This window comes from Taurulus bubalis (assembly GCF_910589615.1).
Source record: "Taurulus bubalis genome assembly, chromosome: 6".
Taxonomy (NCBI): domain Eukaryota; kingdom Metazoa; phylum Chordata; class Actinopteri; order Perciformes; family Cottidae; genus Taurulus; species Taurulus bubalis.
This window is the reverse complement of record NC_136594.1, coordinates 25,401,129-25,414,719: the sequence shown is the minus strand read 5'-3', so window position 1 is coordinate 25,414,719 and position 13,591 is coordinate 25,401,129. Positions and strand designations below refer to the sequence as shown.

General features: G+C 45.7%; 1 protein-coding gene across 3 annotated transcripts; it reads left to right on the top strand.

Moving 5' to 3' along the window:
- Positions 1–8,549: 8,549 nt before the first annotated feature.
- Positions 8,550–13,341, top strand: septin3 (septin 3; the record flags this gene model as incomplete). Of its 3 annotated transcripts, none has more annotated exons than XM_079219087.1 (10): positions 8,552–8,654; positions 8,793–8,912; positions 8,997–9,125; positions 9,598–9,679; positions 9,784–9,921; positions 10,354–10,471; positions 11,523–11,618; positions 11,756–11,852; positions 11,968–12,019; positions 13,087–13,341. In XM_079219087.1, the coding sequence occupies 10 exons, from the start codon at positions 8,552–8,554 to the stop codon at positions 13,214–13,216; spliced, it is 1,065 nt and encodes a 354-aa protein (XP_079075213.1). In that variant the 3' UTR covers positions 13,217–13,341. The 3 variants fall into 3 exon arrangements, with proteins under 3 accessions (XP_079075211.1, XP_079075213.1, XP_079075212.1); XM_079219086.1 differs by having other exon boundaries at positions 8,552–8,676; positions 8,803–8,912; XM_079219085.1 differs by having other exon boundaries at positions 8,550–8,912.
- Between the last annotated feature and the right edge of the window lie 250 nt (positions 13,342–13,591).

The window sequence follows — 13,591 nt, the reverse complement described above, 5'->3', positions numbered from 1 at the left end:
CAACTTTTCATCATGTCGTCTTCGGTCTTGTGAGCCAGCAAGACAACAACAAAGAGAGAAGTACATCAGTCAGGGGAGTGAGTCCATAAAACACTGCAGCTGCTGTCAGTCAGAGCAGATCTATGCTCCGACTCTTTCTCTCAATGTCACATAAACTGTGACGGCCTCGCTGTTAAATGGAGTGGAATTGATTTTACGCAGCGAGCAGCGAGGCGGCGAGCATCCAGACATCTGAAGGGGCTCCTCCTCCTCTTCCTCCTCCTCCTCCTCCTTCTCCTCCTCATCCTCTTCCTCATCCTCCTCCAGCCCGTCTCCCCCCAAAAAGATGATTATAGTTATATAACTTTCCCTCCCACTTTCCTCCAGCAGCAGGGGGTGTTGTCATGGCAACCCCCACCCTTCCTTCCATATTTTTTTTTTTTTTTTTTTTTGGTTAAACGTCAGAGCCAGGAGCTTGGAGGGATGAAGCCGCATGCAGCGTCTGTGCCGCTCAGAGGAGCACATGCAACAGTGGGAGCTGCGGCGCTGCAGAAACCAGTCTGGTGATCTGAGTCTCTGCTCATCACAGACCTCCTGACTCCAGGACGCATCGGACTCAGCAGCGTCCGCAGGTAAGCACGGGGGCTTTTTTTTTTTTACTGCCTGGCTCTATTTTTAGAGTGCAACACCTGCGTGTGTTTTCTCCGAATGTTAAATCGTTGCTGGGAGCTGATTGTGTGATGTCGTGGTTCCCTAATGAGGAAGGCTTTGTGAGAAATGGCTGAAAATGATGGGATGCTGCATTCTGTCACCCTTAAGGATCACTTCTTTTTTTAAACTCTCCTCTCCTCCTTTCCTTTCCTTTCTTCGTCATGTCCCCTCCTCCTCCTCCTCCCCCATCCCCCTCCCCTCTCCTCCTCCAGCAGCGATGTCGTGGCTCTTCCTGGACTGGTTCGTGCCGCTCTACCTGCTGGTGTCCGTGTTGGTGCTGGCGGGCTTCGGAGCGTGCCTGTACTTCCTGGAGCCCGGGCTGCAGGACGCTCACAAGTGGAGCAACAAAACGGTCCGGCATCACCCGCTGGTGGCCAGCGTGAACTGCAGAGACGACGACAGCAATGCCCTGATATGATGGAGAGGGTGAGGCGGAGCGGGGCAGCGGGGCGGTGGTGGTGGTGAGGGGGGGACATCTGGACATCTGGACAAGGTGCTGACGGGAGCCAACGCCGTAAAAGATGAAGAAGGGAAATGGAAGAGGAGGAGAGATTTCCCCGTCTCATCATTCCAGCTTTTCTCTGATCTCTAACATACTTTATGTTACGATGAGGGGAAAGTGAGGAGCAGGAGGAGGAGGAGGAGGAGGAGGAGGAGGACAAGGAGGAGCAGGAGGAGGAGGATGAGGAGAAGGAGGAGGAGACTTCACGCAGGTGGATGGAGGACATGTTGCCCCTTTCAGAATGTGATGATGTAAATTTCACCCCCATCTTATACTCGTGCCAACTTTTACATGCATTTTTGTATCCTGACAATCGCTTTGCATTCACAACACAGTCGACTCTCATTGTGCATTTCATCGGTGAAGCGAGCGGCGTGAGCGACGAGGTCGTCCACAGCTTTGGGGAGGTGAGGGTTTCTACATCCTCTCTCTCTCTGCGGTGCTGAGAAGCATCGTGGATCGTTAGTCGTGACTTTATTCAAGGTGCCAAGATCACCCGAGATGGACCAAGATTACAGAAAATCAAGTATTTAAGAATGCTCAAAGTGTTTGTTCTTGTTTGTTTGCATTGTTTTTACGTGACCGCATGGTGAGGACACGTTGGGCGTGTAACGGCCTTCTCTTGGTGATCATGCTTCCTTCGTTGACACAAAATAAAACTGGTCAATCCTCAACTCTTTGGGTTTACTCTCCGCATGTTGTTATGAAGTTGATCATGAGTAAAATGGCAGTTTATCTACTCAGGTACTGCACTGAAGTACAATTTGAAGGTTCTTGTTCTGTACTTGATGATCTGTACTTATGCTACTGTATATTTCACTCCACTACATTCATCTGAAAGAACACAAAATACCGATTAAATATGTTATTTTTCAATAACAGTTTGAGGCCCAGAAGAGGTAAAAGTATCCAATATTTTACAAATTAACCGAAAGGAAAATAAATACAGATTTGTGTGGCAGAACTTTGTTTTTATTCTTTGCTTCCCCGTCAATGATGAATCCCGTGGTCCTGTGGAGGGTTAATATGGGTTGAGATAAACACTACAAACAGGACCCCACTGAGGCTCCACAGACGTCCCATGAACCAAACGCAAACAGAGACCAGAGTGGGAGTGGAACAGAGCGGCCTCAGTGTGGAGGAATGGAGGGAATGGCACTTGGAAGCCCACGACTTCCAGCTGCCGAGCTCCTCCAGGACTTAGTTCCTCCTCCGGGTGCACAGCAGAGACGTTGCTTCAGACAGCAGGTTAGTGTGTGTTTCCCTCGTTGTAAACATGTGTCATGTCATGTGGTTTCAGACTGCAGTGTTTGAAAGTACATTTATTTAAGTGCTGCACGTAAGGACAATTTTGAGGTGAGTATTTCCATTTCATGATATTTTATACCTCTACTCCGCTACTATTCAAACAGGCAAATACTGCACTTTTTACTCCAGTTTACAGCGGTGCTTTATAGAATATGATGCACTGCTGGTTTTAACTACCCAACAGTAAATAAAGCAGGTAAAGTTGTCTCTACCTCGACCAGCTACAGTAGTAAAATATAGCCGCACATGAATGCATTAGTATTAACAATCTAATAATATTAAACTATACCTTGAATAAAGAAAGTAGCACTTTAGTAGCACTTAAATGGCACTTAATTATAGCACTTTGTAGTTTTGTTTTCTTGAAGATTGATTGAGTTTGTACTCATAGTTGAATGCACTCATTGTAAGTCGCTTTGGATAAAAGCGTCAGCTAAATGAAATGTAATGTAATGTTAATAGAGTGAGTTAACCCTCACAGGAGCTGTTTAACTGCGTAATGCAGATATTTATTTGCTTTCAAGTAAGATTTTGAAAGCAGCTTTTACTTGTATTGTAATACTTAGTATCCGTGCTATATCTTTTATATTTTGTGCCTTATTTTTATTCATAAAGTTTATTCTAATTCTGTGTGTTAGGAGGACCCAGCAAAATAAGCTTTTCATTGTATAGAATAACTGTTTGCTATCTGTGCATATGACAGTAAAAACATCTTGAATTGTGGTATTAATACTTTTTAACATAAATAAAAGATCTGAATGCCGACTTTCCTCAATTTCACCTCTCAGTCTTCCTTTTCATCTCTTCCTGCACAACTCACAACAGAATGAATGTTTCTGACCACCTGGCAGCTTCGATCCCTCAAGTATCAGCATCCTCCAGACGTCCATCCGTCTGCTTGTCTCCTCCTCTGTCCCTGTCATCTCCTGTCATCAAAAAGAAAGCCATCAAAATCCCCTCATTTGACGAGAAGGGGCTCATCTCTGAACAACACAACACAAAACAAAACGCTGACCGGTAAACGGAGCTTGTATTCTATTCTCAGGTTTATGTGATACAGTAAATATTGTGCTGAATTCATTTTGTTTACACTTTTTTCCCCTCCCTCTTGTGACTGCAGGTCTTTTGTCCCAATTTGTCCCTTCAAGACATCCAATCAGCCCACTTGGAGTAAACCAAGTGCACAGGGAAACCACGGAGAGAGAGCCTCAACGCTCCCGAGAATCAAACCCAGAACCCCCAGCGCTGCAGCTCTCTCCACAAAGCCCAGCGTCTCTGTCCGTCCCGCTCCGAAGACAAATTCCTCTCCCACTCTCAAACCGAAGCCAAGGGACTTCCTCCGTCTCCCCGCCTCCCAGTTCAGCGATCCTCCGCCGAGGCCGAGCGTGTCTCCGACTCTGACCGTCCCGACACCCAGACTGAGTCCATCTCTGATGAGTCTGGATGGCCGAGGAGGCAAGCAGCCTTCTCCTGTCGCGAAAGAAAGGCAAGCGAGATCGATTGCCATATCGAACGCTAAAGTTGAGCCCGAGTCCGTCAAACAGAGGTCTCCAGACGAGGCAAAGCGGGACGTTCTTGATCAAGAAGCTTTCCTGGACTTTGCTCACCCCGCGACGAGGAGAGCCTGTCCCGTCTCTCGACACCAGACCGACTCCGAGATCCACAGGCAAGCAGCCGCGTCTCGGCACTCTGGCTTATCGCAGGTTGCTTTAAGCACAAAAGAACATATTCCAAAAGATAAACCAAAGCCTGCGTCTGGGGAAATAATCATACCTTCAATCCCTAAACCCAAGTCAAACATCACACAGCAGCAGGAATGTCTGCCAAGTGGAGCGACAGGTACACAAACATCCCTGTCAGAGTGTGAGGGGATTAAGTTTGCTCAGGTTGTTCGGAGGGAGTCTCAGTCGCTGTTTGATGTACCGGCTACTCGCTCGAGTCTGAGCTTTCCCAGGAAACTTACAGACTTCCCCAAGAGGAGGACTCTCGCCTCCAGTGATCGCCCGTATGAACTAATGTGTTCAGAGGGAGGTGCAGCTTCACCAACGAGTCCCAGAACGACCCAGTCGCCCGATGTCGAGAGCAGGAGAAGACGCTTTGACCTCAACGATGACGCAAAAGCGGACGTGGCCTTTCTGTCTAATCTCAGGAGACCCAAAGAGGAAAGCGACCCACGGACGACTACGGAAAATCCATCTAAACACCCCCAACACACCGGGGCGTCTCGAGACGCGAAGTCTCCTCCGACACACCGATTCTGGTCGAAGGCTCCGGTTCCCGTGAGTCAGTCCGACTGTGTCTCAACGGATTACAGCTGCCAGTCGAGAGACATCGATCGTGAAACGGAGTCTCATCGTTGTGCGGACAGATTCAATCGGTTTAAGACACGCCTGTTGGCCGCTCGGACACAGGAGGCCTCCCGAACCGCTTCTGTTGAGTACGCCGCGCCAAAAACGGCCCTTTCAAGACCCGATGTCCCCTCACACAAGCGTCCGTCCGATCCCAAACTAAACAAAAGCCACAAAGAGGTGACCTTCCGTGACACGGGACTGAATCAAACAGATCTTTCTGCACCATCTGACCATCACGGGTCGCCCGCAAAGCTACCAGAATATCCCCCAGAGGAATACTGCCCATTCAACACAAACAGTTTTGGCGTCAGCTCAAAGGGGGTCTTTGGCCTGCCGTCGCACAGAGCGAGCCAGAGACCAGAAGAGACGACAACAGCAGCCTCCGCTCCGCTACGCCGACCAAATTACCCTCCAGCAGACAGAGCACTTATCATGGAGGATCTAGAGGACCCCTACTACGTCACCATGTATTACCCTGGATCGGTGTACGTGGGTGAGTATCCAAACCACTTGGAAGAGTTTAAATGAACACAGTCAACACATCCCTCAAAGCACACATGACAGACAGGGACTCTCTCAGCGCTCATGGTTTAATCTTTGCAGAGTTCGATAATTTTCTGTCTGCGGGGTAAAAGAGCATAGCAGGGGGATTTAAGACGTCAGTCCTTATCAGTGAGTAACAGACGTGCTGGAGAGACACGACAGCGTTGGTTATCCCTCCGTCAAAGTGACTAGTCCAGGAGGACATGCCAATACAGTCCTTAGAGACAAACAGACACAGACGAAAGCAGCAGAGAGGAGGAGAAAAGAGGGGCGACAAGGTAAAACTGTCCAGTATTTTATTTCACAAAACCAACCCAGCTCTGGGTCCGCTTACCAGCTGCTATTTCCTGGAGCCGTCAACAACAGTATCACAAACTCTATCCACCAACGGCGAGTCGGTGGATAGAGTTTCAGTAGTTTTAATAGAGATGGATCTGTTGGTATGCAAACTTAATAGGATAGTCAACTTTGTGTAGCAGAGGGAACCATTGTTGTAGAGATTCTTCATTGACCTGATTGGTTTTACTGGTTAAATGTATTTGCGCAGTTTAATTTACTTGAGTATATCAATTTTATAATTTTATATATATATATATATATATATATATATATATATATATATATATATATAGTTATTTAAAGTTTGACATTTAAACACAAAACATGATCCGTTTAAAACAAATAAAAACGGTCAACTCACACCAAAACAATATAAATAAATAAACTGAAATAGCTCTGCAGGTAAGATTTGTGCAGGTATTTTTGGGATGAACTGTCCCTTTAAGTAAATTATCTGAATACGTATTTCACCAAGTAAATGTGTCTAATTATAAAGCATCCGAAAGGATCCCCTAAAAATAGTCTGCACCACTGACAGAAGACGCTGTACCAATTAATGTCCCTTTGAGGTGAAATCCTACTGCGCGTGCGCGCTGCATCTCCCCACTCCCTCTCCTCTTGTCGCCACGGTAACGGCTTCGGAGGGAGGGGGCTCGCGGCCGCAGGGAAGGCGAGGAGAGGTACCAGCCTGATCACGTGACCGCCGCTCATCTCGTCGCCTCTCTGTTTTTGGATGCACGTCGTTCGCTCTTTGGACCGAGAGCCACCATTTGATCCTCCGCTCCCACCGACAAGCAGACTCGCGGCGTCAACTGACCGGGAATCGGTGAGTGCGACGCGGCCCGTTACACCCGACGATCGGCGCCGCGAGCCCGACCGTTTAGCTAGCAGCTAACGAGGCGCTGCCGCTAGCCGTTAACGTCGTTACCGGGCGGGGACAATGGGGGTCGGCGGGCGGGGGATGGAGCGAACCCCGCGGGGTGTGTGAGAAATACAGAGCCACGGGGTGTGTGTGTGTGCGGGCATGTGGGTGTGTGTTTGTGTGTGCGCGTGCGTGTGGCCCTTCGCGTTAATTAGCGCCGCCACCCAGAGCCAAAATAAATAAGGTGTTTTCCGGGAGGAAGCAGGTTCTTCATGTGCCATCCGCCCGCAGAGTGATGCTGCCGTGCATCTGTAGATCTGCTTCATATCCGCGTGTGAAGCACATATATATATGTGTGTGTGTGTGTGTGTGTGTGTGTGTGTGTGTGTGTGTGTGTGTGTGTGTGTGTGTGTGTGTGTGTGTGATGGATGCCTCAGTGACCCGTATGGCTGCGGATGCACTGACCTAAAGCATGGCAGCAGGCTGATCCATGTGGACACCCTTGGGTGGGTGATGGACCTCGTGCCTGTTACTGTTACCATCTGCCTGCACTGTTTGCTTCACTTTGAAGGATCAGCTCATAAGAAACATGGCGGTATCATACATGTAATACTGATGTATCATACATGTACTGATGTATCATACATGTACTACTGATGTATCATACATGTAATACTGATGTATCATACATGTACTGATGTATCATACATGTACTACTGATGTATCATACATGTACTGATGCATCATACATGTACTGATGCATCATACATGTACTACTGATGTATCATACATGTAATACTGATGTATCATACATGTAATACTGATGTATCATACATGTACTGATGTATCATACATGTACTACTGATGTATCATACATGTACTGATGCATCATACATGTACTACTGATGTATCATACATGTAATACTGATGTACCATACATGTACTACTGATGTATCATACATGTACTACTGATGTATCATACATGTACTGATGCGTCATACATGTAATACTGATGTACCATACATGTAATACTGATGTATCATACATGTAATACTGATGTACGATGCACACTTTAATCACTTTTGGCAACTTTAATTACATTCATCATCTGGTGCAATGTATATTACATTTAAATACTTTCCATATACTTGTTTTCATTCCATCTGTATACTTAATATTAATATTAAGTATTCTGCTTTACTGTTTTTATTACTGTTTATTTATATTACTTTATTTTTATTTACTGCTGCTGTAATCCTGCAATTTCCCCACAGCTGGACTAATCAAGGATTATCTTATCTTAACTAACTAACTAGCTAACTAGCCAGTTTCATTATCAGTTGACTTGATTGCTATTTTCTTGATTAGTCAGAATGCCAGAGTCCACTGTAACGTCCTAAGATGTATTGTTTTGGTTTATTTGGTTTGCTATCACAGTAGACTAAGAAAACAGGGGAAAGCTGATCATTTCTATCAGAGCAGCTGTTGATACATCCGCTAATTGTTGCAGCTAAAGAGCTCAAAGTATTAAAAAAGATAACCTAAACTCTGGGATCATTGAGGCAGATGCTGATATTTGATACTACATTGTTAAAAAAACCTTCATATGCCGGGTATAGGGATTTTAGTGTTTATTGTAACCAAGACATGTATCTTAAAAATAACCTTGTCAGTGCTCTCTGGTGACCAACACTTGTAACTGATGATGACACTGTTCCTTTAACAACTTCAAACACATCTCTTGCATGTCTGTACTGAAACATCGGACGTACATCACACATGTACATTGTTCCTTTTGGATGAACTAACCCTTGAAGACGTCCGTAACCCATTTTTTTAAAAGTAGAACGAGTCAAAGGGAGGCGTGGCCTCGGCCTGCTCCGCTGGCCTACTTCCTTGCGTGGCCGTGTTTCCTGTCGGTGAAACCCTATTGTGTGTCTCCTTTCCCCTGCAGACATGTCAGACGTAGGTCCTCCAGAGGTGAGACCCAAACCGGTCGTCCCCGCCAAGCCCCCAAATGTTGGGGCTCCTTCCCCATCCAACCCCTTCCCGCCCCAGGGCTTCGGAGGGGGAGGAGCTTCATCTCTTCCTCCAAGCGCCATCCCGGTCCCCATCGGGAGTCACGTTGCCAGCCACGGTGTAGGCCACAACGCCGGGGGTCTCGCCGCAGCACACAACGGGGGTCAAGCCCACGCAGGCTCCCACAGGTCCTCCAGCGGATCCATTTTGCTGGGCTACATTGGTATCGACACCATCATCGAGCAGATGAGGAAGAAGACCATGAAGACGGGCTTTGACTTCAACATCATGGTAGTCGGTAAGTCACAGACTGTTGTGTGTGGAGCTGGGAAGAAACCAGTTTTACAGGAGTGTTCATTACTCCCCCTCCCTCTCGTCTCAGGCAACAGCGGCCTCGGGAAGTCCACTCTGGTGAACACGCTGTTCAAGTCCCAAGTGAGCCGGAGGAGTGCAGGGTGGGCCCGCGATGACAAGATCCCCAAAACGGTGGAGATCAAAGCCGTGTCCCATGGTGAGTGAAGCAGCCGCGAGAGCTCTGTAATCTGTAATAGTTGTACTATAAATCGATAAAAAGGAAGAAACATATCTGAAAGTTATTGAATGCGGATTGGCTTGAAATCTGGATGGACAGACACATGGCAGATTGTTTAAGATTCAGCCAACTGGATTTTTGTGATAATCTGAGTCTGGGATTTCTGCTATTACTCAATTTTCCGAAGCAGTTAAATCGTCGGCCCTCGGATGTCTAACTGTGAAAAAAAATCCTTTTCTCACTCTCTTTCACACAGAGATGAGACACTATTCAACACAAGTCGCACACTTGCACAGAGCTAAATGTGACCTCATTAGCCAGAACACACAGCAGAACACACACCTTTCCCCTCCAGATAGAGAGCGATACTCCAATACAGACGCGGCTGCGTAGAAGTGATCGCGTTTCCACATACGAAGCAACAGCTGTGTGTTTTTTTTGTTTTGTACAGTCCTGGAGGAGGGCGGTGTGAAGATGAAGCTGACAGTCGTGGACACCCCGGGCTTCGGAGACCTAATTAACAACGACAACTGGTGGGTTTCTTTCCACTTCCTGCATCGTCAAAGACTCCTAAATGTCATCGTCACGGCCCTTACCTCAGTCTTCTCATCGCTCCCCTTTTCTGCCGTGTCCACAGCTGGGAGCCCATTTCCAAGTACATCAACGAGCAGTACGAGAAGTTCCTGAAGGAGGAGGTCAACATCACCAGGAAGAAGCGCATCCCCGACACCAGGGTGCACTGCTGCATATATTTCATCACCCCGACTGGGCACTCGTGAGTTCACCTTTTTGTAGTGCAGACGACGCTCTCGCCTCTGAGCGCCTCACAATTAGCGTCTACTGACAGCTGTGAAATTGTTCTCTGACGGATAAACGGATTCACCTCTTTTTGTGTATTACGGCCGTCCTTCTTAGCTGGTGTAATTGACACTGACGGGATGTTTTTGTGTGCAGGCATTAAGAAATATAGAACTGGGACACAAACCTTTGTCCAATGATAAGCCCACTTTTTCAAATAGCATCCACACGTCTTTTGTAATTGCTGCAAGGCTAGGGTGAGGTGTGAAAGAAGTATGAAACATGACATATTACATCTCTGTGCCTCTCTCTGCCGTTTGTTATCCCGAGCCTCTTTAATCACGCCTACTCTCTCTCTCTCTCTCTCTCTCTCTCTTTCTTTTCTCGGCCCTCTGTCCGTCTCTCTCAGTCTTCGGCCGCTCGACGTCGAGTTCATGAAGCGCTTGAGTCACTCTGTCAACATTATTCCCGTCATCGCAAAGTCGGACACGATGACCATCGAGGAGAGGCTGGAGTTCAAGCAGAGGGTGAGTCTGAACTGATAAATCACCTACATATCAGCCATAATCAGCCTATTTTATGATTATAACATTATTCATTTATATGTCAACGTCTGTAGTTAGAGAAATGCTAAAGTTATGCTATGCTACGCTATAATATGTTTGTTCTCTACGGAGACAAATGTATTTTACATCTCCAAGATGTCCTGAGCAATATACATTTTGGTGGAAAGCTGCTTTAGTCAATATTTGTACATTAACAATGGATTAAATAACGAAGGTGAAAGGTGAAGCTCATAGCGACAAACTACAGACTGTATATCAAAAGGGAGGATATGACATCTCCCCGAAAGTGAAGCTAATATTTTGGGGTATTTTAGCTTCATTCTTGTACATTGAGAGAAAGTGGAGACTGAGTAGTGAAGCCAATAAGGAAGTGCATTGTCTCTAATGGCCAGCAGGGGGCGACTCCTCTGTTTGTTAAAAGAAGTCAGATGTATAGAAGTCTGTGAGAAAATGACTCTACCTATCACTTGATTTATTCCCTCAGTAAACATTGTGAGTTCATGTCTCAATCTCTAGTTTCATGTCTTCTTCAATACAGCATGATGTTCATTTAGTAGATTATGATCATCTAGAGTCAAATAGACCATAAAGCAGGGGACGCTTTAGGGCGGGGCTACCTTGGGAACCGTCCGTGTTTTCGTCCTAAAGCTTTAATCTTTTCACAATTTTCAGTAGTTTTTGGGGGTTTAGTTGAACCGCTCTCACAGCAGGGAGCATCACCTCAGAACCAAACCAGCAGACAGACACAGTTAGCAACCAGCTGTTAGCGATAGTGGGGCATTTGGCAGCGAAAGAGCCAGATAACAAATGAAAGCTACGGTAATCTTGTTTTCTGTCTGCTGGATGTGTAAACATGCAGCTGTTTGCGAACAACTTCACTGTATCCGATTTATAAGGCGATAGTTTGTCAATGTTATTTTTATTGCTTGTTTTTTCTGCCCCCGAGTGGCCAAAGAATTTAAGCGATCCAAATATGGATTATTAGCTACCCTGGCTTTGGCTTGTGTTGTAGGTAAGGAAGGAGCTGGAGATGGGCGGGATTGAGTTCTACCCACAGAAAGAGTTCGATGAGGACATGGAGGACAAGAGCGACAATGACAAGATCAGAGTAAGTGGTTGTGTTTGTTCTTTCACACACGTTTAACGCGTGGAGTCTTTGCCTCCTTCACACAGTATGTCGGGTCACTGGGGCATGTTGTGTATTTGTTTCATCTCATAAACGTGTTGAAACGTCTCCGTCCATAGGAGGCGATGCCCTTTGCTGTGGTGGGCAGCGACAAAGAATATCAAGTGAATGGCAAACGAGTTCTGGGGAGGAGGACGGCGTGGGGCATTGTAGAAGGTGAGTCATGTGGCCTTTCAGTGCACTAAATGCAGCTAATATGGATGGCGTCAGGTAAAGGACGAGGTATGACATTTCATTCTGTTCAATTTCCTTCTTTTATTCCTCTTTGCAGTTGAAAATCCAAACCATTGTGAGTTTGCTCTGCTGAGAGACTTCTTGATCAGGTAAAATAGCTTTTTAAATGTACTCACTTGAAGACGTACAGGTGAAATGTGTAACCAGCTCCTGTCTTGCTTACAACACTTATACCTTAAGAGGCGATAGTGGGTCACTGTAGCGTCCGGTCTTCCCTTCGTCTAACGAGCGGCCTCCAAGGCAGTCAATCACGCCGGAGTTTCAGAGTTAGTTAGAGTTTTTGTTTTTTTTGCAGAGTGGCAAAATGGCAAAAAACAAGAAAACGCTTTTTTTCTTTTCGTCTTTGCAACCACCAGGAGTTTTCTGTTTTCTGGCGGAGACCTGGTCCAGTCCCCCGGGATCAGAACCCTTGGCACTGGGGATTGCGTTGGATAAATTATAGTTGCTACAGCTAACGGCAAATTGAAGAATGAATTCTGTGTATTCTTTCCCTGCTGTTGGTCAGTAGTTGGCTTTTTTTAAATGAGGTCGTACGGCCCCCTATTTGTTGGCTAGATATTACACATAGCACCTTTAAGGAGCAATAGGAGACGATGGGAAAGGCCATATCATATAACTTAGAAGTATTTTAACACATATCGTATCGTGGGCCACAATAACAGGGCTGCAGCCAATATTATTGTCATTATGGAATAATCTGCTGATTATTTTATTCGGTAAGTAAAATGTCAGGAAATAGTGAAAAATATGAACTTTCCAGAGCTCAAGGGGATGTCTTGAAATGTAATATTATTATAATGTATTAATATTCAGTCTACTACCGCAGAAAGCTGAGAAAACCAGCAAATATTCACATTTGAGAGGCTAGAACCAGGATTAGTTTGTGCGTTTTTTGCTAAAACAAATGATTCAAATGAATCAATGATTACTTTTCTGATAATGGACTACTCCATTAATCAACTAATAATTGCTGGTGTGACACATAATAATGTTGCGATAATAAGCATAATAACTGCATGCTCTGCATTTTGAATGGTTCGGATTGCTTCCTGGTTCCAGTCCTGCAGTGGGCAGCCTTTCACTAAAACATAATCATGCTGATGCTTCCTTGTCAAATAGATTATATCTATATATCTATATCTGTGCTCCTTCTCAGGTCTCACCTCCAGGATTTGAAGGAGGTCACTCACAACATTCACTATGAAACCTATCGTGCCAAGAGATTGAACGCGAACGGCGGTCTCCACCCCATTTCCTCCAACGACACCCAAGAAAGCAACCTGTAGTCAGCTCAGTCAGCGTGAGAATAAAAACAGTGCAATCAAGCTGATAGAGGAATCTACAGAATATTGTTATAATTGTCACCTCGGCATTGATGCATGCTCGAAAAAAACATTTCAATCTGTAAAAATCGTTGTCATTCAAACATGTGATTTTTTTTTCTTCTTCTTTTTCTGCTCCCTAACTCTTCACTTTCGTCCCCACAAACACATCAAACCCCTCTGGTTCAATTTCCAAGTCGTTCCGATGAGTATTCGGAAAGACCAATCCCAAACAGAGAACTTGGTGCCATTATAAAATGAACAGCTGCCAATGCCTTGTCATGTATCGTCCAACGGTTAGTGTAGTTATTATGTGCATCAGAGGCAAGGTTTAAGTTT